The sequence below is a fragment of the Rhodotorula toruloides genome (assembly GCF_000320785.1).
Source record: "Rhodotorula toruloides NP11 unplaced genomic scaffold Scaffold1, whole genome shotgun sequence".
In the NCBI taxonomy this organism is placed as follows: Eukaryota; Fungi; Basidiomycota; class Microbotryomycetes; order Sporidiobolales; family Sporidiobolaceae; genus Rhodotorula; species Rhodotorula toruloides.
The window spans coordinates 973,740-997,299 of NW_015622961.1; the positions used below are offsets into that span (position 1 = coordinate 973,740).

At 62.3% G+C, this 23,560-nt stretch overlaps 7 protein-coding genes across 7 annotated transcripts; 2 read left to right on the forward strand and 5 right to left on the reverse strand.

Annotated features, from left to right (window-relative positions):
• Positions 1 to 327: 327 nt before the first annotated feature.
• On the reverse strand, positions 328 to 2,935 carry RHTO_00399 (TBC domain protein, Rab GTPase activator; the record flags this gene model as incomplete). The annotated part of the gene is made up of 4 exons (XM_016414083.1): positions 328 to 1,218; positions 1,277 to 2,285; positions 2,343 to 2,704; positions 2,762 to 2,935. The coding sequence occupies 4 exons, from the start codon at positions 2,933 to 2,935 to the stop codon at positions 328 to 330; spliced, it is 2,436 nt and encodes an 811-aa protein (XP_016277090.1).
• A 324-nt stretch (positions 2,936 to 3,259) lies between these two features.
• On the reverse strand, positions 3,260 to 6,867 carry RHTO_00400 (DNA ligase; the record flags this gene model as incomplete). Its single annotated transcript, XM_016414084.1, has 12 exons — positions 3,260 to 3,482; positions 3,536 to 3,593; positions 3,647 to 3,738; positions 3,793 to 3,856; positions 3,911 to 4,005; positions 4,059 to 4,507; positions 4,562 to 4,647; positions 4,702 to 4,819; positions 4,875 to 5,152; positions 5,214 to 5,731; positions 5,794 to 5,986; positions 6,045 to 6,867. The coding sequence occupies 12 exons, from the start codon at positions 6,865 to 6,867 to the stop codon at positions 3,260 to 3,262; spliced, it is 2,997 nt and encodes a 998-aa protein (XP_016277091.1).
• A 127-nt stretch (positions 6,868 to 6,994) lies between these two features.
• Positions 6,995 to 8,963, forward strand: RHTO_00401 (glutamine synthetase; the record flags this gene model as incomplete). The annotated part of the gene is made up of 9 exons (XM_016414085.1): positions 6,995 to 7,067; positions 7,137 to 7,208; positions 7,298 to 7,395; positions 7,460 to 7,645; positions 7,705 to 7,879; positions 7,942 to 8,285; positions 8,343 to 8,371; positions 8,433 to 8,577; positions 8,649 to 8,963. The coding sequence occupies 9 exons, from the start codon at positions 6,995 to 6,997 to the stop codon at positions 8,961 to 8,963; spliced, it is 1,437 nt and encodes a 478-aa protein (XP_016277092.1).
• Positions 8,964 to 9,075: 112 nt separating this feature from the next.
• Positions 9,076 to 10,835, reverse strand: RHTO_00402 (tRNA-dihydrouridine synthase 2; the record flags this gene model as incomplete). The annotated part of the gene is made up of 6 exons (XM_016414086.1): positions 9,076 to 9,342; positions 9,399 to 9,508; positions 9,567 to 10,035; positions 10,096 to 10,337; positions 10,399 to 10,479; positions 10,538 to 10,835. The coding sequence occupies 6 exons, from the start codon at positions 10,833 to 10,835 to the stop codon at positions 9,076 to 9,078; spliced, it is 1,467 nt and encodes a 488-aa protein (XP_016277093.1).
• Positions 10,836 to 11,045: 210 nt separating this feature from the next.
• RHTO_00403 (CCCH finger DNA binding protein) lies at positions 11,046 to 12,694 on the forward strand (the record flags this gene model as incomplete). Its single annotated transcript, XM_016414087.1, has 7 exons — positions 11,046 to 11,096; positions 11,353 to 11,578; positions 11,639 to 11,797; positions 11,859 to 11,982; positions 12,043 to 12,048; positions 12,113 to 12,529; positions 12,595 to 12,694. 7 exons carry the CDS (start codon positions 11,046 to 11,048, stop codon positions 12,692 to 12,694), a joined length of 1,083 nt encoding a protein of 360 aa, XP_016277094.1.
• A 557-nt stretch (positions 12,695 to 13,251) lies between these two features.
• RHTO_00404 (CCR4-NOT transcriptional complex subunit CAF120) lies at positions 13,252 to 18,602 on the reverse strand (the record flags this gene model as incomplete). Its single annotated transcript, XM_016414088.1, has 10 exons — positions 13,252 to 13,695; positions 13,751 to 16,449; positions 16,513 to 16,572; positions 16,633 to 16,741; positions 16,796 to 17,010; positions 17,067 to 17,535; positions 17,594 to 17,749; positions 17,808 to 17,921; positions 17,983 to 18,023; positions 18,080 to 18,602. 10 exons carry the CDS (start codon positions 18,600 to 18,602, stop codon positions 13,252 to 13,254), a joined length of 4,830 nt encoding a protein of 1,609 aa, XP_016277095.1.
• A 408-nt stretch (positions 18,603 to 19,010) lies between these two features.
• On the reverse strand, positions 19,011 to 23,547 carry RHTO_00405 (DNA excision repair protein ERCC-5; the record flags this gene model as incomplete). Its single annotated transcript, XM_016414089.1, has 11 exons — positions 19,011 to 19,261; positions 19,320 to 19,440; positions 19,495 to 19,579; positions 19,636 to 19,758; positions 19,815 to 19,897; positions 19,955 to 20,008; positions 20,070 to 20,495; positions 20,551 to 22,969; positions 23,027 to 23,136; positions 23,205 to 23,302; positions 23,379 to 23,547. 11 exons carry the CDS (start codon positions 23,545 to 23,547, stop codon positions 19,011 to 19,013), a joined length of 3,939 nt encoding a protein of 1,312 aa, XP_016277096.1.
• Positions 23,548 to 23,560: the final 13 nt, after the last annotated feature.

A 23,560-nucleotide genomic window follows, 5' to 3' on the forward strand; every position in this document is an offset into this window, starting at 1 on the left:
CCGTGGAGAAGCCCGGCGAGCTTTCCGAAGAACGCCACACCTCGCGGTCTCGCTGTCGCGTGTGCCAGTTCCTGTTGCAGCGCGATTTCGCCGCTGCGAGAAGGTGAGGAAAAGGTTTGTCGTACGAGAGGCGCGAGAGGGTGGCTCAAGCAGTCGTGGGAAGCGAGGCGGGGTGCTTGGCGATTGACGTTGTTCGGGCCGGATATGTACACTGCCCCGCGCGCGAGGAGGACCAAGCGAGCGGCAGGAGCCATGCGTGAAAAGATACGAGGCGAGCGACGGCCAGCCGTCGACGCAGCGCGAGTTACATGGCGCGATAGGCGGATGCTACAGCAAGCCGAGCGGGTCCGACATGACTGCGCCGGCTTTGCGAGTCGACGGGCTCGGCGGCGAGGAAGTCTGCGAGGGGGGAGAAGAAGGTCGAGGAGGAGCCGGTGCTGAAGGCGAGGGTGTAGTCGGCGAAGCCGGTGTCTCTGCTGGACGTGGTGGATACGCTGATAACCCTCGCCAGGCGATGCTCGAGGTTTTGGCGTGCGGGGTGCGAGAGAGAGACGGCAAAGGCTTGTCTGTGCGATCGCCGAGGAGCAGGGATGGCGAGGAGCTGGCAGGCGGCGCGGACGGAGGCGGAGACGCCGCTGTCTGCGACATCGAAGTGTTCTGAGAAGCTGAAGATGGCGGAGAAACGGCACCGGGTGCTGGCGCAGCGACGGACTTCGTCGTGTCCGCCTCGGGCGAGACGACACTGCCGTCGACCTTGAACGGGTCGCTCGTGGAGGGCGACGCCGACTGCTGAGGCCGAAGTGTCTGTCGCAGCGGCTCGAGTACCGACGGGTCGAACGCGTGCGCCTGGCCGCCGAGAACGTCGCGGACGTGTCGAAGCGCAGTGAGCGCCATCATCTGCGGCGCGCCAACCTCCTTCGCGGGTTGTTGCTGGATAACAACGTCGTTCGAGACATCACCAGGCCGAGGCGAAGCTGCTGGTGATGGCATGACGAGAGCTGCCTCGAAGGCGGTAATGCAGAGGTCGACGGCCTGCGACATGGCGGACGCAGACGCTCGCATCGTCGCGAGGTCGGAAAAGGCGTCTTTCGTGGCGACAGGCGGTGGCGGTGGCGAGCGTTGCGGGTCCCACGGCGGACGAGTCGGGATTTGCGAGAAGCCGGCGAGTTGGCGTCTGCGACGCTCTTCTGCCTGCGCCTGAGCTTCAGCAACGCTGCGCTGCAATCGAAGGACTGTCATTAAACGTACTATGACGAGGGGAAGCATGGCAACGCACCCTGATCTCGTCAAATGTCCCTCTCAGCGCCTTGTTGATCCCGAGCGCCTCCGCTCGCCCGTACACGCCCTTCGCAAAGTCGCCAAGCCCGCTCTCGCTCAAGAAGCCGAGTCCCTGTACGCCTCCAGCGGTCTGCGACCTGCGATAGCCTGTTGCACCGTTCGCTCGCCCAGTTAGCGATTCCTCCAAGTCGTCCTCGGGCTCGGGTTGACCAACCGCCACATCGAGTTCGCGGTTCTGCTGGCGGAGGTAGAAGGCGCCTGACGGTGAGAGGTTGTCGCGGAGGTAGAGGGCTTGCTGGACGAGGGTGGATGTGTGGAAGAGGCCGTCGGGACAGGCGGGGTAGCGGAGGAGGATCTGGAGGAACTCGCCGTACCCATCCCGCGAAGCCGCAATGAGGCTGTCGCGGATGCGAAAAAGCATTGCCAAGGCGATGTGTGTCGTGAGCTGGAGAGTTGTATCGCGGGCGAAGAGGCCATCCCACAAGAGGAGCGAGTCGGCGAAGGGGAATTCGCGCGAGAAGAGCAGCCGGAGCCACCGAATGGCGTAGATCTGGGGCTCGACTTGCAGTCGGTCAAAGGCGGTGTACAAGGACGGGTCGAGAGTCTTGAGGAGCGACTGAAGCTGGTTCGCCGTCGCGACGATCGGCTGAACGAGATGCGACGCTTGGGCGGGTGCAGCGCTGGCACCAAAGGCTGCCGATGTCTTTGGTGAGACCGGGACGGAAGGCGTATGGTCGTAGAAGGTCTTTGCCGAACGCATCAGGGACGAGAAGAGTGCCCAAGTGTCATGCTCGACGTGCGCGCGCGACAAGATGACGTGGGCGAGCGAGTCTTCCGCCCCTGTCGATGGGAGCGAGTCGAAGTCGACATGCAACAGTAGCGGGGCGAGCAGCTCGTGCATACCCTGTCGATAGCCGATTTCAGGCGACAGCTTGCACCAGATGAAGAGGATGTCGGTGAGGCGGTCTTGCGTTGCTGCTTGACGGAAGTAGTCGATCTCGGGGAAGCTATTCGTTAAGCGTCAGCGCGTGAAGCTCGGCACCGTAAGCAGCGAGACTACGTACGTGCGCTGTACGTCTTGCCGGATCATCTTTCGCAAGTCGAGATCCTTGAACCACGCCTGCCAAGGATTCTCCTCGTCGAGTCCCAGCGGGTTGTTTGCCTTGACCTCGACTTTCCGCAGATGTCCTCCCGCAGCGCCATTCGCCTTGCTCGTGGAAGGACCGGACGCGGGACCGTCTGCCTCGCCAGTCGCCCCATCTGCCACCCATCGCCCGTCCGGCGCTCGCAAGTATCGTTCGCGAAGTTCATCGTATGCTGTGCGAGACTGAGAGAGCAAAAGCGAATAGGTGGGGAGGGCGGAGGAGCTGGATGAGGAGGGAGTCGAGGGTAAGGGGGTCGGAGCCGGCAACAGATCGAAGAAGTACTGTCGGCGTAGGTAGGTCAGCTTCATTGAGATCCTGTGGATGGTCTGGAGACGCACCCGCCATGTCAGCGACCTCAGCCCTCGCTCCTCCACCTTGCCCTCGACCGCCTCCTGCTTTAGCCCCGCCAGCGACAGCATCGGGTCGCCCATGTAGCTCTGCCAGCGCTGCAAGAGTTCCCCTTCGGTTGGGCGTGTCCGCTGCAGCCCGCCCGCGCTGCTGTCGGCCGTCATGACGGGTGCGTCGTCGGCTGGTTGATGAGGAGGTGGGGGGAGGTTGACGAGCTTCGTGAGGCGCGAGCGAGCGTGCAAACGGGTCCAGTCACGAAGCAAAAGATCTCAGGCACGCCAGACAGCGGTTTGCGGATGAGCGACGAGAAGTAGCGGGGAGGAAGAGGGCAAAGGGATGCTTGCGGATATCCAGGCAACGACTCGCTCGGGTGGATGCTGAAGCTCGTAGTACAGGAGAGCAACATGCGTAGAAGTAGACAACAAGGAGCAAGCGGGACAAGCGAAGACACGCCGCTAACGAGCATTCCTTCCGGTAAATCTCTTTCCTCAAGCCTCGTCCGCCTCGTCGCCCTGCACACGCTTCGACGCTCCTCCGTCACCCGCTGGAGCGCCCTGCATTTCGTAGAGCTGGGCGAGCTGTTCCGCCGAGGTCGCCTGCTCGATTCCCTTGTCTTCGCGGATCTTGATAAAGCGAGGGAAGCGGATGGAGACGCCACGCTCGTTGCCGAGTTGAGAGCGGGCCGCGGGGTAGACCGGCGAAAGGGTGAAGCTGCCAAAGGCGATGTCAGCGCGATTCCAGCTTCGGGTTCGGGGGCAGCGTACTCGGCGCCGCGGATCTCCCACACCTCGCTCGGCTTGAACCAGATGTCGGGCGAGAGCGCTGTAGAGTCAGATGTCAGCAGGAGAAGGAAAAAGAGGTGCGGCAACACACACAACCAGCTTCGACTTCTGGCCAGGGAGTCTTGCTCGTGAGCGGATTCTCGGGTTCCGGGTTGTACTTCTCGCGCATCTCCTTGTAGAAGGCGCTGTAGATCGTGCGTCAGTAGGTCTCGTGACCGAGCTGAGCGGCACGGACGCACTCGGTGAAGCCAGACAAGCACTTTGTGACAGCGGTGTAGGCGCCCGTCTCCTCGTCGTAGCACGCTGCGAGTTCGGTCAGCAAAGCCTACTTCTGCTCGAGTGAGCGAACGAACGCACCAAGCAAGAAAGGGCTCCACCAGCCCGCTTTCCGCCCCTGGCCCCACCAAGCGGCGATGGGAACAAGGTCGAGCGAATCGCCAACTTCGTCGAGGCTGGGTGTAAGAAGTCAGCTGCGTTCGCTGCTTAGGCTCGGGAGTCGCCGCACTAATCCTTCTTGACCTTGAGCCACGAGTCGGCGCGCTTGTCCGGTTCGTAAGACGCAGGAAGGACCTTGCGACGAGACTTGCCGCCGGTCTTGCCGTTCTTCGGCTGAGGACGCGGCGAGTTGGACGATGAGCGCGAACGGCTACTCGACGCCTCTCCGCCGGAAGCGTAGTCGATCTCCTCGTCCTGGCCGTCTGCTCCACTCGCGCCGTTCTCTCCCTCTCCCGCATCGGTAACTTCAACCTCCGCTTCGTCCAGCAACTTGACCATGATGCCCTCGGCCTTCATCTTCAGCGTTTCTTCGAAGAACTCGCGGACCTTCTCCGGGTCGTTGTCGGTGCAGCAAGGAATGAGCTCCCATTTAGCGAAGCGAGGGTCGGTCGGCTGAAGCGGCGGAAAGAGGCTGCGGAGCGTGTCGCGCCTGGACCGGAAGGGACGGGAGAGGAGGGACTAAGGCGAATGACGGTCAGTTCGACACGCAGGGAATGAGCTGTTCAGACGCACCTCGTCGTTGAGGAACATGAGGTCGAAGCAGTAGATGCCGACGCGGACCTTGATGTCGCCCAGCTCGACGTCCTTCTTCGAGCGGTCTGCGAGGAGGATAATCACCTTCTGCCCTTAACCCGCACGTCTCGCATACGCACAGGACAGCTCCTGGAAAGTCTTGAAGGCGCCCGTCTTTGGGTCGATTGCGACAACCTCGCAGTCGATGACAAAGTTGCGCAAGGGCGTCTCGGACATTTCGGCTCGAGCGAGGATGCCCTGTAAGTCTATCGCATCAGTCTACGCACGCGCGCTGGCTGGACGGGCAGCTCACCAAGATCGTCCCGCCGATGTCAGGGTACTTCTCCGTCATGTCCTCGAGATGACGCGAGAACATCCTGACCCACGCTCGCCTGCCCGACTCCTCGTCGACGAACCATTTCCCGCTGCCTTCGGCAACTCCTCCAGGGCGCGAATCGCCGACCCAGACGTGGATCTGGCCGCGCTGTCCGTCGAGCTTGGCTTCGGACACGAAGGGGCGGGAGCCGAGACGGGTGTAGATGTCGTCCAGCGAGCGGGTGATGGAGCCGAGCATGGGCTCGAGAGGAACGCCTGCAGCAGCGACTTCATCAACTCTGTGACCTGCGACGAGGTCACGGACAGGCGGACTCACCGACACTCAAGCCCACGCGCTCCTCCAACTCCTCCAACCCGCCCTCGAGCAACGCCTCGACGAGGTGCCCGAAGTTCGGATGCCTTGCCCAAACCCTCCTCACGCACGCCTCCGCCCGCTTGAGCTTCTCGTCCACCTCGAGCTCGAGCTGCCCCTTCTGCGCTTTCGGCTTGTTCTTGATCTTCGGCGCCGCTTTTCCGCCGCCCTCTTCCTCCTTAGCCTTCCCCTTCCCGCCTTTTGCCTTCTTCGCGCTCGCCTTCTCCTCTTCCTCCCTGTCGACCTTTGCCATCTCCTTCCGCTCCTTCGCCGTAATCCAGTACTCGCTCTCCTCGGATGGCTCCTTTCTCCCAGGCCTCGAGAGGCAGAAAGCGCGAGCGAGAGCCGTGAGGAGAGTGAGGCGGACGGCGCCGATGCGGAGGTTCGAGACCAGGATGCGGACGATGTAGCGAACTTGTTCGCCAGACGAGGAGAGGAGAAGCTTCTTGACGAGCGAGGTTTTCTGATTGAGGACGCCAGTACTGCATTGTCGAGTTTTGGGAAGGTCAGTCCGACAGTCGCAAGGAATGCGGTCGCGACGCACCCTTTAAGCTTGGCGATCTGCGTGAGGATCTTGTAGACCCCGTGGCACTCGAGCGGAGTAGGCTTGACGAGGAGTCGGACGCTTTTCGACGCCTCGAAAGCGATGTCTCCGGGATCGCCATGCTTGTTCGACAGCTGCTTGAGCTTCTGAGCAGTCGCGCCTGACGTCTCCTTGATCGCTTTGCTCAGCACCTCTGTGCGCAAGAGATCGTCAGTAACACCTTGCCGCGTAATTGGGAACGCGCGACTCACGCCAACCGATCCCAAGCTCCGTGTCCTTCTCGTACGAAGGGCCGATCCGGTTGCTGCAAAGGTAAACGACGCTGAGGAGGCTCTCTGGGTCGAGCTCGATGACGGTCCTGAGCAGGTTGGTCAAGACCAGCTGGATGAAGAGCCGCGACTTGGTGCTGCTGATCAGGACAAGGGCGTCGGAGAGGAAGCTGAAGGGTACGCGGGTGTGCGAGCCAAACGAGACGTCTTGCGTTGGGGAGAAGGTGAAGAGAGGCGTATCAAGCGGCTTGGACGTGCTGGAAGACGGCCCCGCCTCGGATCCTGCGGCCGTTGAGGAGGATGCTGCGGCGGTATCGAAGATAGCGATGTTCTTCGTCGGCGACGGCTTGATGTCGGGCTTTGTGTCTGCATCGACTTCGACTTTGGGCGACGAGAGGAGCGTATTGACTTTGGCGGGAGATTTGGGAGAGGCAGGTGTGCGTTTCTGGAAGATGGAGGCGACGGGAGGCGGCGGTTTGGCTGGCTTTGGCTCGTCCACCTCTTCCTTGACCTTTCCCAACCTGATCTGCTTCTCTCCCGCCCCGTCCGGCTCGACGATGACCAAGTCGTCGCCGTCGTCCTCCTCGTCCTGGCCGTTCATCCGCTCGTCCTCGTCTGAATCGTCCAGGACGACTTTGCCCAGGTCCTGCACTGCCCTTCCCTTCCCCTTGCCGTCCTTCACGTCTCCGCCAATAGTCTTGCGCGCTTTGCTGGGAGTCGAGGGAAGTGGGGCGGTGCGTTTGTTCGAGGGAGGAGGTTTGAAGAACGAGTCGAGGTTCTGCGGCTTGGCAGGGCTCTTTGCCATGGTCCAGCAAGTAGAAGGGTCCACCAAGCCAGCAGAATAGCGGGTTCAAGCGAGTGGTCGAGGACAACTCCCTCCTCGCCGTCATCTCTCAACTTCACCCATCGCCATCAAGTGCTCGCTTTGTACGATGGCTGGCTCTAACATCACTATCGAGGAGTTGCCGAAGCTGCTCGCCAACGACGACAAGGTCCAGGTCGCGGGTGAGCTGTCCTCCCGCAGTCATCGTCCCCGCTGATAACAACTCGCTGACCAGGGCTCGCGGCGTGCAGGAGTCGACGTGGACGGCGTATTGCGCGGCAAGATCATGATGAAGGACAAGTTCCTGTCGGCGGCAAAGTCGGGTGCGTTTTCCTCCTCCTCGCCTCCCCACATCCTCTCCGCGAAAGCAGTCCTGCGAGTATAAGGCGCTGATGGGTTCCGTACGACGTAGGCTTTGGCTTTTGCGGAGTGACGTTTGGTTGGGACATGCACGACAAGACGTACGAGCGAGAGTTGGGCATCTCGAACCTGCAGAACGGGTACAAGGATGTGCGTTGCGCTCGCTTCGAAGCCTCCGTACGCTTCATCACTGACCAACGAGTTCGTCGTGCAGCTCCTCGCCCGCATCGACCTCGACTCGTATCGCCGCACCCCCGGAACCCCGTCCCTCCCCTTCTTCCTCATCACCTTCCACGACCCCGACACGCAAGAAGGCCTGTATGCATGCCCGCGAGCAACGCTGAAGAAGGTCGTTGGCGAGCTGGAGAAGGAGGGATACCAGGCGATGGCTGGAGCGGAGGTGAGCCTCCCACCGTGCCTTCTCCTCTCCGCAAGCGCTGACTCGATTCGTTGCCGCAGTACGAGTACTTCCAGTTCCGCGAGACGCCCAAGTCACTGCACGAGAAGGACTTCCACCGACTCGAGCCGCTGACGGACGGCATGCACGGCTACTCGCTCCTTCGGCCCGAAGCCAACAGCGACTACTTCCACGCCGTCTACGACGACTGTGCCCAGTTCGGCATCCCTATCGAGGGTGCGTGACTGTATTTGTCAGCTCATGACTGTCCAGCTGACCAACTTTGACGCTCTCCGCAGGACACCACACCGAGACCGGACCCGGTGTCTTCGAGTCCGCCCTTGCCTACCAACCTGTCCTCCGCATGGCCGACAACGCCCTCCTCTTCAAGTACACTGCGAAAGTGACCGGTTTGCGGTTCGGCATTATGCCGACGTTCATGGCCAAGCCTTACGGAGACCAGCCCGGATGCTCGGGGCACATCCATATCAGCTTGACAGACAAGGACGGGAGGAACGTCTTTGCGGTCAAGGAGGAGGAGGTTGAGAAGGGTCGGGAAGACGCGGCGTACGAGGATACGAAGCGAATCAGCCAGGAGGCGGAGTGGTTCTTGGCGGGAGTGCTCGAGGGCTTGCCAGACATCGCGAGTTCCGCCTTTTCCTGTAATGACGCGCTCGTGCTAATGCTCTCGCGCGTACAGATGCCGTGCTTGGTACCGACCGTCAACGGGTGAGCCTGGTCAGTCGCTTCCAACCCGAAATTCCGCTGACCGCTTCTATCCTTCGATCAGCTACAAGCGGCTTGTCGAGTCCTACTGGGCGCCGACGACCGTCTCGTACGCCTACGAGAACCGCGTTGCGAGCGTACGGATCGTCAGCCCGCCGATGGGCGACACTAAGTCGACACGGCTGGAGGTTCGAGTCCCGGGCGCCGATGTGAGTGCCGCTTCCGACGTTTTGTCGGAAGATTTTCTCCGGCATCGACTGATGTCTCGCTCAATTCGCAGATGAACCCTCACCTCGCCTTCTCCGCCGTCCTCGCACTCGGCCTCCGCGGCATTCGCAACAAGTCCGCTCTCCCCTGCCCTCCCATTTCAACAGCCAACCTCTCCGAATCCGACGCGACGAAGCTCTCTTTTGAGCGCCTACCGAATAGCCTCGAGAAGGCGGCCGAGCGGATGGCGAGGATGGGCAGTCTTGCGCGAGAAGTGCTTGGAGATCAGTTCGTCGATCACTTCACGGCGACGAGGCTGAACGAGTGGGGGGTCTACTCGAGGGCGGTGACGGACTGGGAGTTGAAGCGCTACTTTGAGCTGGCTTGAGGGTTGGAGGCAGACGACGAGGTCAAGGGACTGTATCGGGTTGCAAAGGACGTGTAGGCCAACAAACGCAAGAGTCTAAAGTGAATATGACGATGGCCGCTGCTCCATCCGCTCAGAACTCTCCCTCGGCCTCGACAATCTCCTTCCTCCGCTTGACCCACCCCGGCACGAACTCCTCGACGCCCGTCTCCCGAATCCGCTTCACCTCTTCCTCCGAGATGCCAAAGATCGCGCACATGTCCTCGTACGTCTTGGCCTTGTTCATCCGCTGCTTCAGGTCGCGGTTGACTTCGCGCGAGGGAGGAGTCGGGGAGGAGTAGAGGTCCATTGCGTTCAGGATGTACTTCGTGTTCTGGTAGTGGTTGTTGGTCGCGACGGCCTGTAGATACGTTCTGTCAGCGAGCCGAGGCGGCAAGGAGAACAAGGGAGACGCACAATGCGCAGGAGTCGGGGAATGACAACCTTGATGGGGTCTTCGAGGCCGTTCGAAGCGAAGCACGAAGGGTTCGCTTCGGCTGCTCGGGCAATCATGACAGACGAAACTCCTGCACGGGCGAGTTCAGGTGAGCATGAAACTCTCGAGGGCAAAGGGAACAAACGCACCAGTCTTCTCGCACAACTCCTGGAAGTTTCCCCACTTCGCCTCTTGCCCCCCTCCTAGCGCGTCGCCGTTGCACACGACGGGCACGCCCCGCTCCCTACCCATCTCGGTGATGCTTCTCATCCGGTCGTGCAAAGCAGGCTCGCGAGACCGCATTTCCTGCGTCCGGCAGTGCACCGTCAGGTTCGCGATGCCGGTGTCGAAGATCTGGGCGACTAGCGGGATGGTCGGCTCGGAAGGCGAGGCATGCTCGGTAGGAGGGATGGTTATGGTGAGAGGCTCGGTTGGCTCGAGAACGGCGGAGGGTGTTGGAGCGGCTGCTGAGGGGGAAGCAGGTGCAGAGTCTTGAGGCGTAGCAGGTGAAGCGGGTGTTTGTGCGGGGGAAGCGGAAGCTGAAGAGGCGGGTTTGGGCAGGAGGCGGATCTTGGCGTCAATGGGCAAGTCGGTCGCTCCGACCAGGGCCTTCAAGATCTGTGAAGAGGGGCGGTCAGCACGATTCTCGTGCATCTCACCTGAAAAAAGCGAACGCACCGAACACAGTCGCTCGGGGTCTTTCAGCAGAGCAGCGCCCATCCCGCCCGACAGACTGAACGACTTTGGGCAACCGCAATTCAAGCCGACGCCCGCGACATCGTTCTCAACCATCTTCATCGCCTGCACGGCAAGCTCGGGCGAAGCGCTGCCAAGCTGGAAGATGAGACGAGGTTTCTCGATGGGGTGACATTCGAAGACAGAGCGGTTGTTCTTGAAGAACGAGACGACACCCGTCTTGGCTGCGAATCGAAAACTCTGGTAAGCGCTCAATCCGCACCAAGAAGAGCGGAAAGCACGCACGGTCGACCCTCCGCTCAGAACCGATAATCGCCTTGTCAACGATCTCAGGACCCCAGACAAGCTCCGCGCCGTACTCCAAGGCTGTCGGACATACTGTCAGACTCGCGCTGAAGAATCAGAGTGAGCAGAATCCACGCACACACCAACCGGACAGGCAGAGTACCGATTCGTACCATCGGCGCGAGGTGCATGCCCTTCTCGTACGGGAGCGTCCGCTTCCGCTTGGTCGGCACCTCAGCCGCCAAGCTGCCATTCACGCCGTTCGATTCGCCGTCTGCGACCCCGCTCTCGATGCGTTGCCGCTTCGCAACAGGCTCATCTGTCGAAGTCGAGGAAGAGGGAGTCGGGGGCGAGTGGGAGCGCTGGGTGGACATTCTGGGTGCGTAGGTCGATAGTCTGAGCAGTGAATCCTTCAAGCAGCGGACCAGCTTGAGCATCCGCTGGTGCCAGCGAGTGGAAGAGCGCAACACCTTCGCCAACTTCTTTTCGACCAGGCCAAGTCGCTGTCAACACCGCTCGCCGCGCTCTCGCTGCGCCTGGACACGCTTAGACGGGCTTGAGCAGACCGGACAACCCACTTGTACACCCCCCGCCCGCGAGCGCACCCTCTCTCGACCGCCGCGCCCGCTCACTCTCACCGACCCACAATGCCGCCCAAGAAGCAGGATGGCAAGCCTGCCAAGGTCAAGGACGACAAGGTACGTTCTACAGAGCTCTCTGAGTGTCGCAGTCCGTCCACGCGGTCCCCTCGCCTTGTCGCCGCTTCCCACGCCTCATGACGCTGACTGCCCGAGTGCCCTACTTTCCTCCCTCTGCCACTCCTGCATCGATGCTTTGCGCCTTCCGACGTCTGGTCTCATACACTCCCGCCCTCCTACGTCTCTCCCGCCCCCGACGCCATGCTCGAACCTCTCGCCTCTCCTCACACGACCTTGCGACGACCCTCTCGAACAGACCTTTGGCATGAAGAACAAGAACAAGTCTGCCAAGGTCCAGAAGCAGGTCCAGATCATCAACCAGCAGGAGGCTCAGCGCGGCAAGAACAAGGAGGCGCTCGAAAAGGCCAAGGAGAAGGAGCGAATTGCAGAGAAGAAGAGGGCTGAACAGGCCAAGAAGGAGCTCGAGGCGCAGCTGTATGGCGGTCTGGACATCGTGCAGCCCAAGGTGCCGTTCGGAGTCGGTGCGTTCGCGTATTGCCGATTCCTCCAGTTCCTCCCGCCGCTCACTCCACCTCTCGCAGACCCGAAGTCGGTTCTCTGCGCGTTCCACAAAGCCGGACGGTGTCAGAAGGGCGCCAAGTGCAAGTTTTCTCACGACCTCAACCAGGACCGAAAGGGTGCGAAGGCGAACTTGTACGAGGACGCACGAGATGCCAAGAAGGATCCGACCAAGGACGAGGGTACGTTCGCTCTCCCTTTTCGTACTGCACAAGAGGTCCTGACAGTGCACTCTTGCCGCAGACATGAGCACCTGGACGGAGGAGCAGCTGCGCGACGCCGTCTCGAAGAAGGGCAACCCGAAGGCGACGACCGACATTGTGTGCAAGCACTTCCTTGAGGCCATTGAGAAGCAGATCTACGGATGGTGCGTTCAAGTTCGACGTGCGTCCTGAGCGTATTTGCTGACTCGCAATCACTTTCACAGGTTCTGGTGTGTTTCGCCTGCCGTTCCGCAGCTTCGCATCGACGAAGGAGCTGACTCTTCCGCTTGACAGGGAGTGCCCGGCGGGCGAGAAGTGCATCTATCGACACGCGCTGCCACCCGGCTTCGTGCTCAAGAGCCAGAAGAAGAAGGACGATTCGGAGGACAAGTCGCTGTCGATCGAAGAGTTCCTCGAGGTCGAGCGACACAAGCTCGACCAGAAGAAGCTCACGCCGATCACGAAGGAGTCGTTCGCCGAGTGGAAGAAGAACCGAGTGTCGAAGAAGGAGGCTGAGGAGCAGGCGCTCCAGTCGGCCAAGTCGGCGACGGCGGCGGCTGGCAAGCTCACTGGGTTGTCTGGACGTGACTTGTTCACGTACAACTCGGAGCTGCTTGGCGCCGACGAGGACGAGGACGAAGACGAGGAGTGGGACTTGGAGCAGCTGCGTTTCAAGACCGAGGCCGAGCGACGAGAGAAGGAGGAGGAGCGGTGCGTCGGCGGCCTTCTTTGCAACTTCGCCCCGCCTCGAGCTGACACGTAGCATTCTCCCGCAGAATTCGAGCGCTTGGCGGCGATGTGGCTACGATGTCTCTGGCGGAACCGTCGGGCGAGTCGCGACCAGCCGAGGAGGAGAACGGCGCGGAGGCATCGTAGGGAGGCAGACTTTTTGCATCTTACGCTTTTGCATTGACACCGTCGTACATGTCAGCGGCGTGTCCTCACCGCCGAGAGTTGTGGCTGCTGGATCCACGACAGTCAGAAAGGGGCCGACAACGCAATGCGGGTTATACACGCACGTTAGGAACCGCTCAACAAGCAAGTCTTCGTAGCTCAGTTGGTTAGAGCGTCTGACTGTTACTACAAGTCAGCCTTGTGCACTGCACATCAGGAGGTCGACAGTTCGAACCTGTCCGAGGACGTTTCTTTTTTTCGCTGCTGAGTGTTTTGCCCTTCCGCCGCTCTCTTTTGCTGTACTCCTGACGAATGCTCCGTGCGCCAGGACGGATCCGCAGGCGTGGAGATTCAGCTTCGGACGGTGCAGCTCGTCCTCGAGGCTTGCTATGCTCTTGACACTCTGCTCGTCGTGGCCCGCTGGAGGAAAGGGAGCCTAACTGCCACGGAGAGTGTCTATTACGAGCGCACGAAAGAACAGAAACCAAGAACGAAGACGACCTCTACGATACATACGAGGAGGCCACTCGACCGAAACCTCACTCGCTGCCCTCCTTCCTCGCGTGCTGCTGCCGTCCGAGGTCAAGCGGACTGACTGCCCTCGCCGCGTTGTTGTCGCCATCACCGCCTTGACCACCGCTGAGCCCTCCAGCGCCGCCATACATGCTCATGCTCGGCTGCTGACCGTGGCCGGGCATGAAGCCGCCAAACTGCGGCGCCATGAACGAGGGCGACGTGGCCATCGTGGGCGATGCGGGCGAGAATCCGTACGGCGTCGGCATGAAGTTCATCGACGGCATCGAGGGGAAAGAGGAGGGCGGGAGAGTCGGCGACGCGCCGCCAGGCGAAGCCATCGGTTGCGAGAACTGCGACATGGCGGCGAGGTACGCTTGTTGCGCTGCCTGCTGAGCAGCTTGCTGAGCGGCGGCTTGTGCGGCCATCATCGCCTGCTGCTGCTGGAAGGCCGCTTGCTGCTGCGCCGACTGTGCAAGAGACTGTTAGCAAGGGGCTGACAGAAGAGGCGGGAGCGCAACGTACGAAGTCTGCTCCGCCACCCGTGTTCTGCGGCTGCAGAGGCGGAGAAGCACCGCCGACCTGCGAGCCTGCGCCAGGCATGCCAGGGAAACCTCCGAAGCCGCCCATCCCCGGCATCATCCACGGGTTCGAGCCGCCGAAGCCCATCGACATCGGATTGCCAAAGCCGCCGCCGAACTGCGCCATCTGCATCTGCTGCTGCATCATGGCGAGTTGCTGCTTCTGGAGTTCGTCGAGCTGTTTCTGCCGCTGCTCGGCCAGCTTGCGCTCCTTCTGCTGCTCAGTGAGCGCGCGGCCGACGCCGCCGGTCCGCTCCTTTTCCCGCTCATGCGAGGTGAGCGCACCGACGAGACCGGTCTGAGGAGGAGGCGCCTTGGCGGGAAGGCTGACGAGCGTCCCGCCGGTATCGCGAGCAGCGTGCTCCTGCGCTCGTGCTGAGCGCTCCTCCTTCTCGAGCATGCCCGTCGCGAGGAGACCGTGCGGGTTGAGAGCCGGCTTGCGAGACGTTTGCTGGCCGGCTTCGGCGTCAAAGTCGCGAGTAGGGGAAGCTGGCGGAGCAGTGTGGGGGTAGGGATGTTGTCGGCCCGGACCGTTGTCGAGGTAGGACTGGCGAGCGACGGGGTCGACACCTGGAGAGCGCTGAGGGGAACGACCTTGGCGGAGGTGGTCTTGCGGGACCTCCATGGAAACGGGCGGCGGGAGCGGCGAGGCGACGCGGCTCCGGGCGGGAGAGGGAGCGATGCTGCTGTTCGAGGCGGACTGCGTGACCGGGCGAGGAGGTTCCTGCTGAGTACTATGCTGCTCCTCGGACTCCTCGGACTCGTCCGCCTCTTCCTCCTCCTCGTCGCTGTCCTCCCACATCTTTTTCCGCTGCTGCCCAGTCACGCCTGCCGCCCGCCCGGGTTTCGTCAGCGCGGCGTGCTGAGCCTGTTGCGCGAGCTGAGCTGCGGCGGCGCGCTCTTGAGCACGCTTGTTCTGCGCAAAGGACGAAGGGAAAGAGGACGATGGCGGCGGCTGGGTCGTTGCTGGTGCGGGCTGGGCAGTTGGACGCGCTGCGCCGTTGGCGAGGATCTCGACCGGTCCGTCCTTCGCATCCGAGCCGTAGTTCTCGTCGCTCGGCGTCGGCGGGCGGAACATGTCGTGTTTCGGCGGCCCAACGTGGAACGCCCTGCTCGCCGTGATGGGAGAAGGTTCGACCGAAGACATGGTGTGGGGCGTCGCAGGTTCTGGCGATTCAGAGCGGTCGACAAAGTTGAGCGCGGCGAGGAGATCCGAGTGAATGTTGGCGTCTTCAGGCATGTCGTAGGCGCGCTTGTTGGGCGAGGCGTGCGCAGGCGCAGCAGCCGAAGCCGTCGGCGCTTCGACGGGCGGCGGCGTTTGAGCGCGACGCGCGACGGGCTCTTCCTCGACAGGCGCGACAGGTGCGTGCGCGTGATCTAATTGTGCAGATCGCGAAGAGCCGGCGAAGAGAGGCTGGGTGGTGAAGGCTCCTTCGGTCGGCGACTCCAGCTGCAGGTTCTCCGGGCTGTCGACGACCTTGCCGTCGTGCATCTGAACAGGTCCGGCGCCAACGGTGTGTTCGGAGGTAGGCTGTCGAGCGCTGAACGCTTCAGGGGCGTCGTGAGCGGCAGGAGCTTCGGCGGGAGCGGCTCGAGGCTGCTCAGTCTCATTGACATGCGGGATCGGCGGCGCTGCTGCGACTGGGGCGGAGAAGTGAGCCTGCGCGGCTTGCGGTGAAGCCGCGAGATACGGAAGCCCAGGCGACGCCGGGGTACCCGTCCCCGTCGGCGAGACGAGAGAAGGAGCTCCCGGTGAAGGTAGAGGGCGGCCGACGGGCGAAGATGCCGACTGCATCGGCGACTGCTGGTACGCATCGAGCATCTCTAGCTGATTGGCGTGTCCCCGAGAGGGAGGGCTGACGCCTAGTCGGCCTGGCGCGTTCTCGGTGGCGGCGGTCGTGGACTGCAGCGGCGTCGAGCGAGCTGACCCGTTGGAAGAAGGGTACAGGGACGGCGCCGTGTTGATCGGCGCCAAGCGCGACTGGTCGGCGTACGAGGAGCGCTGTGCAGGCTCGGAGCGCGGCGGCATGTGCTGAGGAGCGGGCGGCGGCGTCGTCTCCCGCGCGATGTCGGACGAGAGGAACGCTTCGTAGGTCCCGAGCTCGTTCTCGGCGGTGCTGGCGTCGCGACTTGGTCGACGCGGACCCGAGGCGTAGTCTGCCGGTTGCTCGCTGATTAAGGCGCGCGGCTGTACTTGAGATGCCGCCAAGGAGGCGGTGTCGGCTTGCTGAGGCTGCTGCTGCTGCTGCTGTTGGTCGAGGTAGCCCTCAATGACGCCGTACTGACTAGTGTGCCGGTCGGCGACCTTCTGACGCTCCTGGTGCATGGCTTCTGGCGGCTGCTCGTAGTGCTCGCCGCGGCTGGGCTCAGTCGGCTGACCAAAGTTGGCGGGTCTGACTGAACTTTGTGCGTCGTCAACGAGCGAGCCTTCGCCGATAGTTGGGAGGATCGGCGGCAGCTGCGGACTGTCGTTCCGAGGTTGTGCCATCGGCGGCTGAGAGAAGCGGCGCGAGGCGTCCTCCGTTTCGTCCGGCATTTGTTGAGGCGCGTCCATCGTCGCAGGCGACTCTCGTCCAGCTTGAGGAGGCGGCTCGTTGGCCAGGGCAGCCGGACGGACGCCGCGCATGCGGTCGAAAAGGATGTCTGCGAGAGTGAGCAAGTCGTCAGCTGAAGGGTTGCCAGCGATATGCGAAAGGTCGAACGCACTGTGGAAAGTCGCGCGAACTGCTCGCGGGCGGTTCTCGTTGATGTTGAGGTTGTCGACGACTGCGTGCGGGTGTCGACGGATCAGCGAGCCTCAACGATTGCAACTCCGCGAGCACGCACGTTCGCGGTCAAGGAACTGCCGGTCACGGTGCGGACCGATAGGCAAGGCGAAGTAGAACGAGTTGGGATCGCGAGGGTCGAAGGAGAAGTTGCGGGGACGGCCGTAGAGCTGCGAACGCAAGTGTCAGCATCGCCGCGGGAGTTAGGAGAGCTCCTAGCGCACCTTGAAGGCGTCGGCGAGGCCGACGACCCAGTGGAGCATGTCGAGGTAGTTCCCCTCCTCGAGCATGAGCAAGGCAAAGCCCTGCTTCTCAGCACGTCCGCCGACGCCCCATCCGCTCGCGAGGTAGCTGTCGCTCGGGTTGAGGAAGGTTCCTTCGACCTTGAAGAGCGTCGAGCCTTCCATGAGCGCCTCGGACTCGGGAAAGATGGCGGCGACTGGGCGAGAACGGGATCAGCGGGACAGCGCGATAGTCGGGAGCACCTGAGCTCACTGTAGAAGACGTGCTGGACGATGCAAATCGGGAGCTCCTTTTTCCCCGGCTTGCGGTCGAAGAAGGCAAAGGTCGAGATGGCGCCTTCTCCCGGCAAGTCCTCGATGACGACCTCCTCCTTTTTGTCCTTCTTCCCGCCGAAGCTCAGCAGACTCGAGCGCCGCGACTTCTTCTCCTCTGCCTGCACAGCTGCCGGACCGCCGATCATCGACGAACGAGTCGGCACGCTGCTGCCGCGGAGCAGGACAGCCCAAACACGGCGCCACTCTGTGTCGCCCGGTAAGCGGACCTTGAGCCATCCTTCGAAGCGTCCAGGCGTTGCCTTGCCGCCGCCAGGCGCAGGAAGACCGGCGTCGAAGCCTTGCCAGCCGAGCGGCTTTGGCTCGCGAAGACCGAGCAACGAGCCTGTCCAGATCTCGTTGCAGCGGGAGCGTTCCCAAGTCGAGAGGCGGATGGCATTGATCCACATCTGCGGAAGCGAGATCAGCATATGCACGTATGATCAGACAGACGGGCTTGTGACCCACCGTCAATGACTGGAGGCTCGGCGCGCAGAAGAGAATCCTGTTCGCGCCGGCGCTGTTCAAGGCGAACTGGAACTGCGTCGGTGACTTCGAGCCGCGACCGTGAGGCGGGAAAGGATGGACGAAGGCGTCTTGCAAGTTGAGGTACTGCGGCGGGACCTGGCGATGAGAGGGAAGTCAGAGGGCGGCTTCAGACAATCGCCGGCGTGTGACTTACCGTTCGATTGTTGCGAGCGGCGTCCTCCATGTCGGCGGCGTTCCACGTCGACATGATGGTCCCGCTCAGCTGGACGAACCATTTCGCCCACTGCCCGTCCGCACCAGTCGGGGCCTGCATGAGCAAGCGCTCGTCAGCTCCTCAACCTCGCTGTACACACCGTCTCGTAGCTCACCTTGCCGTCAGGACCCGCCTCAACCTTCTTCATCAAGAAGCCTGCGAGGAGAACGGACATCAGCGGTAGTAGCGAAAGTGCAAGCGTGACCACGCACCTTCAGCGTAGAACTTGCTGCTCTTGAGGAGAGCAACGGCCCTGCCGAGGTCGTGCAGAGGCTCGCCGGCAATCGTTTGCGGCGCGGCTTGCGAAGCCAGCGACCTCGAGCTGCCGTGAGAGGGAAGCTGGCTCGTCGGACGGGTCGTCTGCGGCGTGATCGACGATCCCTCGCGGACGTGGTGGGACTGCGTCGAGACTGTCGGGACGGGAGACTGGCGGGACGCAGAGGGAGGGCCGCTGGAGGGGTAAGGACGTCCAGGAGGAGGTCCGATGGGCGACGCTGACCCAGACGAGCCTTGCTGGCTACCGTTGCGCACGCGAGGGTCCTGCGTGTTGATCGGAGGAGGAAGGCCGTAGCTGCTCTGCCGTTGAGGGTGCGGCATCGGACGCTCGAAGCCCTGGTTGGGCTGAGGGGGACGACCGTACGCCGGACCTTGTGAGCCAGCGTATTCGCCCTGTTGATACTGATACTGCTGCTGCTGGCCGTATCCGCCGTACTGGCCTTGGAGTTGACCCGACATGGCAGCTAGAAATGACGAGGGGAAGAGGGGAGATGAAGGCGAAGCGGGGGATTCAGCGAGCAAGGACGGATTGGGTGAGTGGCGGTACTGTCCGGGTGTGTACGACTGCCACGCGTACTCTCGCGGGTCCTGCGGGTCGTCTTCGAGGAGGACAGGAGAGGTGGGTTCGCGAGTGAACGAGGGGGAGAGCGGCGGGAGGACGGTTGAGTTGTGTGCCTGGACTGTTGATCTGCGTCGAAGCTTGGTCATGCACAGCGCATCACACGCAGCGAAGCAAGCGGAAGCAGCGACGAAACGAAGGAGAGAGAGGAGGGGCAATAAGGCGGTGCACAAGGAGCAATGCGAGTAGTATTTGCAACAAGCGGGACAACAAGATGCGGTATGTACAATGCGAACGGCAACGTCCAATCACTCGTCTTCGTCCGTCTCGCCCGTGGGGACGACGACCGCCGCCTTACGCTTCTTCCTCGCTGGCTGAGTCCTCGACTTCGCACCGCTGGCGCCTCCTGCGCCCTGCTCCTTCTCCCAGTCCGAGCGCAAGTCCTCCTCGGAGGAGTAGACGCCACCGTTGGCGGCTGCGCGAGCGTCGCGGGCCGACTTGGCCTTGCGCTTGCGGGAGGCGGCGGTCGTCTTCTTGACGGCGGGCGCCTTTCGCGGAGCTTCAAATCCGTCCAGTCAGTCGAAGTGACACCGCAAGATAGGTGATCGACAACGCACCTCGCTTCTTCTTGACTAGGAGCGGCTCAGGCGTTGCCTCCTCGTCCTTCGCATCGTCATTCGCCTCCGCCTTCGCACCGGGAGTCGGGCTGCGGGATGCGTCGCGCGTAGCCTTCCAAGTCTGCAAGGAAGATCGAGTCAGCGAGAACTGGCTAGAAGAGCAGAAAGTCCGCACCTCGACGACGTTCTGCAAGCGCTTGCTCGCATACTTGGGCTGCTTCTTGCGCGAGAACGAGCTGTCGCCGGCGCTGTAGTCGAAGCTGGCGGTCGAGCAAGACGTCAACATGCGTCCGACTTCAGGTCGCGTAAGACGCACAAGTCGGTGACCATGCGCTGCGACTTGAGCGTGCCTTCCTTCCGCTCCTTCTCGCGCTTGATGAGCGGCAGCAGGATTGAATCCGCCTTGGTCTGGTCCCAGCCGAGCGAACGGTGAAGGTAGCTGCGAGGTTCGGAGGGTGAGCATACGATCTCGCCGGTGGACAAGAGGCAATTTACTGGCGCAAACCGTCGAGGTCAACGAAGCCCCAGCTGAAGCGGTCGTCGCTTTCCTCGACGACTGGTCGGAAGTAGGCTTGAGCCTGCAGGTCGAGTGTCAGCTTGCCTTACCGTGTGTGCGAGGCACGGATTGCACGCACGACTTCGGCGCTTGGCCAACCCTTGTCGAGGATGAGATTGCGGTGTTGCGATTTCTGGAGCCGCCACAAGACAGTCAGCCGGGAACTGACGAGGGCAAGCGGCGCGGGAACGCACGAATCGCCGCTTCCAACTCGTGTTCGTGTCCTTCTCGGTGTCTTGGCCACTTTGCACCTTGTCCCACCACGCTTTGAACACCTTGAGGCCGTCCTTGCCCGGGAACTCCTCCAGGAGCTCGCGACCGACGACCGGACCGACGCCAGGCAGACCCTCGGTGTAGTCGCTGCCGAGAAGGTAGGCGAGACGAACGAGCTTGCCACGGTCGAGGCCGATCTCGCGCTCGAGGTCGCTCAGGAGGTAGCACTCGACGTACTTCGCCTCGTTGAACATGTTGCGGTAGATGCGGGAGCCGCCGAAGAGGAAGACGTCCGAGTCGTCGGTGACGATGCCGTCCACGAGCTGGCGAGCGAGCAAGGCTGCACATTCTGCCTCGGCTTCGGACGGCGCATCGACGAAGGGGATGCCAAAGAGGATGAGCATTTCCTGTGGAAGAAGCGGAGTCAGCGAGCAGACCTCGGCAGAAAGCGAGACCGCGCACCCTAATGTCTGTCGACATCTGCCTCGTCACGCTGTCCGCATTCCTCGCCTCAGCGTTTCGCTGCGCCGTCAAGCGCGCGACATCCCGCTCAGCCTCCTGCCTCATCGCCTCGATTTTCTCGTTCCTCAGCTCCGACAGCATGTTCGCGTACGCCTCTTCTTCCCGCTCCATCGCTGCGACAGCCTCGTCCACCTCGTTTTCTGCGAGCTCGTCGTACCAATCATCCGCGTCTCGTTGAGCGGTCGACGCGGACGTCGACGCGCGCTTGTCAGGCGACGGCGACGGCGAGCGACTCCAGTCGGAGAAGAACTCTTCGTCGGTCACTTTGGCGTTCGCAGGTGCCGCCGCAGGAGGCTCAGCGACTGCCTCCTGTGCGTTGTATAGAGGCGCCGGCTGTTCTCGTGCAGGTGGCTGATCGATCGGCTCAGCGTTGGGCGGGTTCGGCGGAAGGTCAGGAGAAGGCAGCTGCGCGAGCGTGTCGGGCAGGACGGCCATCTCGGTCGTCTCGACTGCTTCGAGCGCCTTCTCGAGCGGCGGGAGCGGGTCCGGAAGATCAGTCGGCGAAGCAAGACGTACCACGGCGGTTTGAGCAACGTCCTCGACGGCGCCAGACGGCTCGTTTGCCGCACGCCGAGATTGAGGATCGACATCGACGGCCTGCTGAGCCGCGACGGCATGACTTGCGGGAGCGGAAGAGGCGGTGTCGAAAGGCTCGAGGGCGAAGTCGTGAGACTGGATGCCAGGCGCTGACCCGCCGTTTTCGAGCGACTCAAAAGGATCGGGCGATGGTGAGAGTCGCGCAAAGGCGGGCGGTGAACGTGGTCGAGGCTGGGGGCGAGAGACGGGCGGTGCGGGAGGTAAAGGGCGAGAATCTCGTTTCCGTGGCGAAGCTTCTGTGTCGGCGTCCGAGTCCGAGTCTGATGGGAGGATGCTGTCGAACAGCGTGCGAGGTTGAGTTGAAGCAGTCGCGACGGGCGGTGAAGGCAATCGCGCAGGCGGCGACGGAAGAGACGGCGCTCGAGCTGCTGCAGGCGGGGGCTGTACCGACGCTGCGACGGGCTGGCGAGGCTCGGTCACCGAGACTTCTTCAAAAGCGTCGGTGTCGTCCGTGTCCGACAATACGACTGCCCCATTCGCTGCTGCTGCTGCTGGACGGGCCGCAGGCTCGCCGTTCGTCGTTTGAGGCGGGGTATCGACGTATTCCATGCTGTCGTCCGTGTCGTTTCCCATGGCCGCCGTAGCGTCGAGCGACGACTCAGCTGCTGGTGCAGTCGGCCGAGGCGGGATCGTAACGGAAATCGCAGTGCGTGATGAAGAAGGAATAGGTCGAGCGCGAGCACGGCCATTCTTGCTTGTGCGACCAGTCGAGGAGGAGTGCATTGTTCGGCCGCCGCCGAGGGGAAGTGGAGGTGCCGTCTGGGCCGACTCGTACAGCGCCTGCTGCAACGCCGCGTCTTCCTCGTCTGCAAGCCCGTCCCGCTGGAACAGACCTGCCGCACGCGAGGTCGAGGCGACGGGCTGGTCGAGGTACGGATCAGCCGCAGGTAGGGGGACCTGCGCAGCGAGACGGGCGCGAACAGCCTCCTCGGCAAGAGCACGGCGAGCCTCGCGGTCCGGAGTGGGCAGGCCGACGGGCTTCTTCTCCGGCGAGTCGAACCCGACCTCCTCAAACTCGTCCGTATCCGTATGCGTACTGACGCTATCGTCGGTCGTCGAGTCGATCGTGATCGGCTGATTGCTCGACATCTCGGGGTTCTTGACACCGAGAACCCAGCCTCCGCCCTTGCTCACGTCCTGCTTGACGAGCACGTACTCGCGATTCCGCTGGCCGGCGACCCTCGTCGGAATCGCAAGGGCAGACTTGCCGAGCTCGTCCGTCACGGAGAGGAGCTTCTGCGTGTAGGCGTTCCGCTCCATCAAGTGGTCGATTTGGGCGCGAGAAAAGTCGTGGGCGTTCGAGCCGCGCATAGTCTGCACTCGTCGGTGGTTGACCTGTCGAGTCTTGATACGCAGGTCGCCGAGGATCTCGTACTTGACCTCGGTAGGGAGGTTTTCGAAGAACTTGCTGTTGATGTCGAGGTCTTCGGGTCGCAGGTCCTCGATGAACTCGCGGAGCTCTTCCTCCGTCGCGATGCGAGTGTCGGAAATGTCCGCGCGGGACTCGAGTGGACCATCGATCTTCGGCAGGGCGTACTCGTCGCGATAGACGTATTTCTTGCGAGGCGTCTTGGTGGGCGTGGCGGGAGAGGCGGGGGAGTCGGCCTTGACGGGCGAAGGCTGTTTCGCAGGCGAGTCTTGCGACATCGGTGCATCGAGGTCTTCAAGGTACGCGACATTCTCGCCGAGCTCGTCGCCCGTCCCAGCGTCCTCGTCGACTTCGTCCGTCGCCTTCTCCTTGCCTTTTCGCAATTTCTTGCGACTGCACGAGAACGATCAGCCAGTTTTCCTCGGAAAGAGAGAGGCCTGCGAAGCTTGCCGATTGAGTTCCCGCTCGACAGCGTGTCCACGCAGCTGAGCCGACAACAACTCCCTCGCTGTCTTGGCCAAGTCACGTCCTGCGCCCGACTTCCTTTTCCTGCGCTTCTCCTGCACACGGCCGGAAGAGCGATGTCAGCTGCTATTACGGCACAGGCAGGAGGATTTTCCGAACGGACCAGGGTTCGCTTCTTCAGAGACGGAGCAGCTCCATCGAACACGAAGACAGGCTTGATACCGTAGAAGACGAGCTTCATGATTCGGCGGAAAGTACCCACTGTGCAGCGCAAGACGGGCGAGAGATGTCAATGTCGATTTTGACAAAGGGAAGCGGCGGCGAACGCGGGACGTACTGATGTGCGCGCCCTGCAGCGTGTCTCCCGTCTTCTTGTCCCTCGTTGCCATCTGGAACTGGTAGATCCACATGCTCGCATCAATCGCCAGTCGCTTGTCCCGGAGCGTCTCCAGGGTGACTGGCCGCGCCACCGGTTGCAACAGCGACCATAGCCCTTGGACACCCATCCTGCACCTTCTC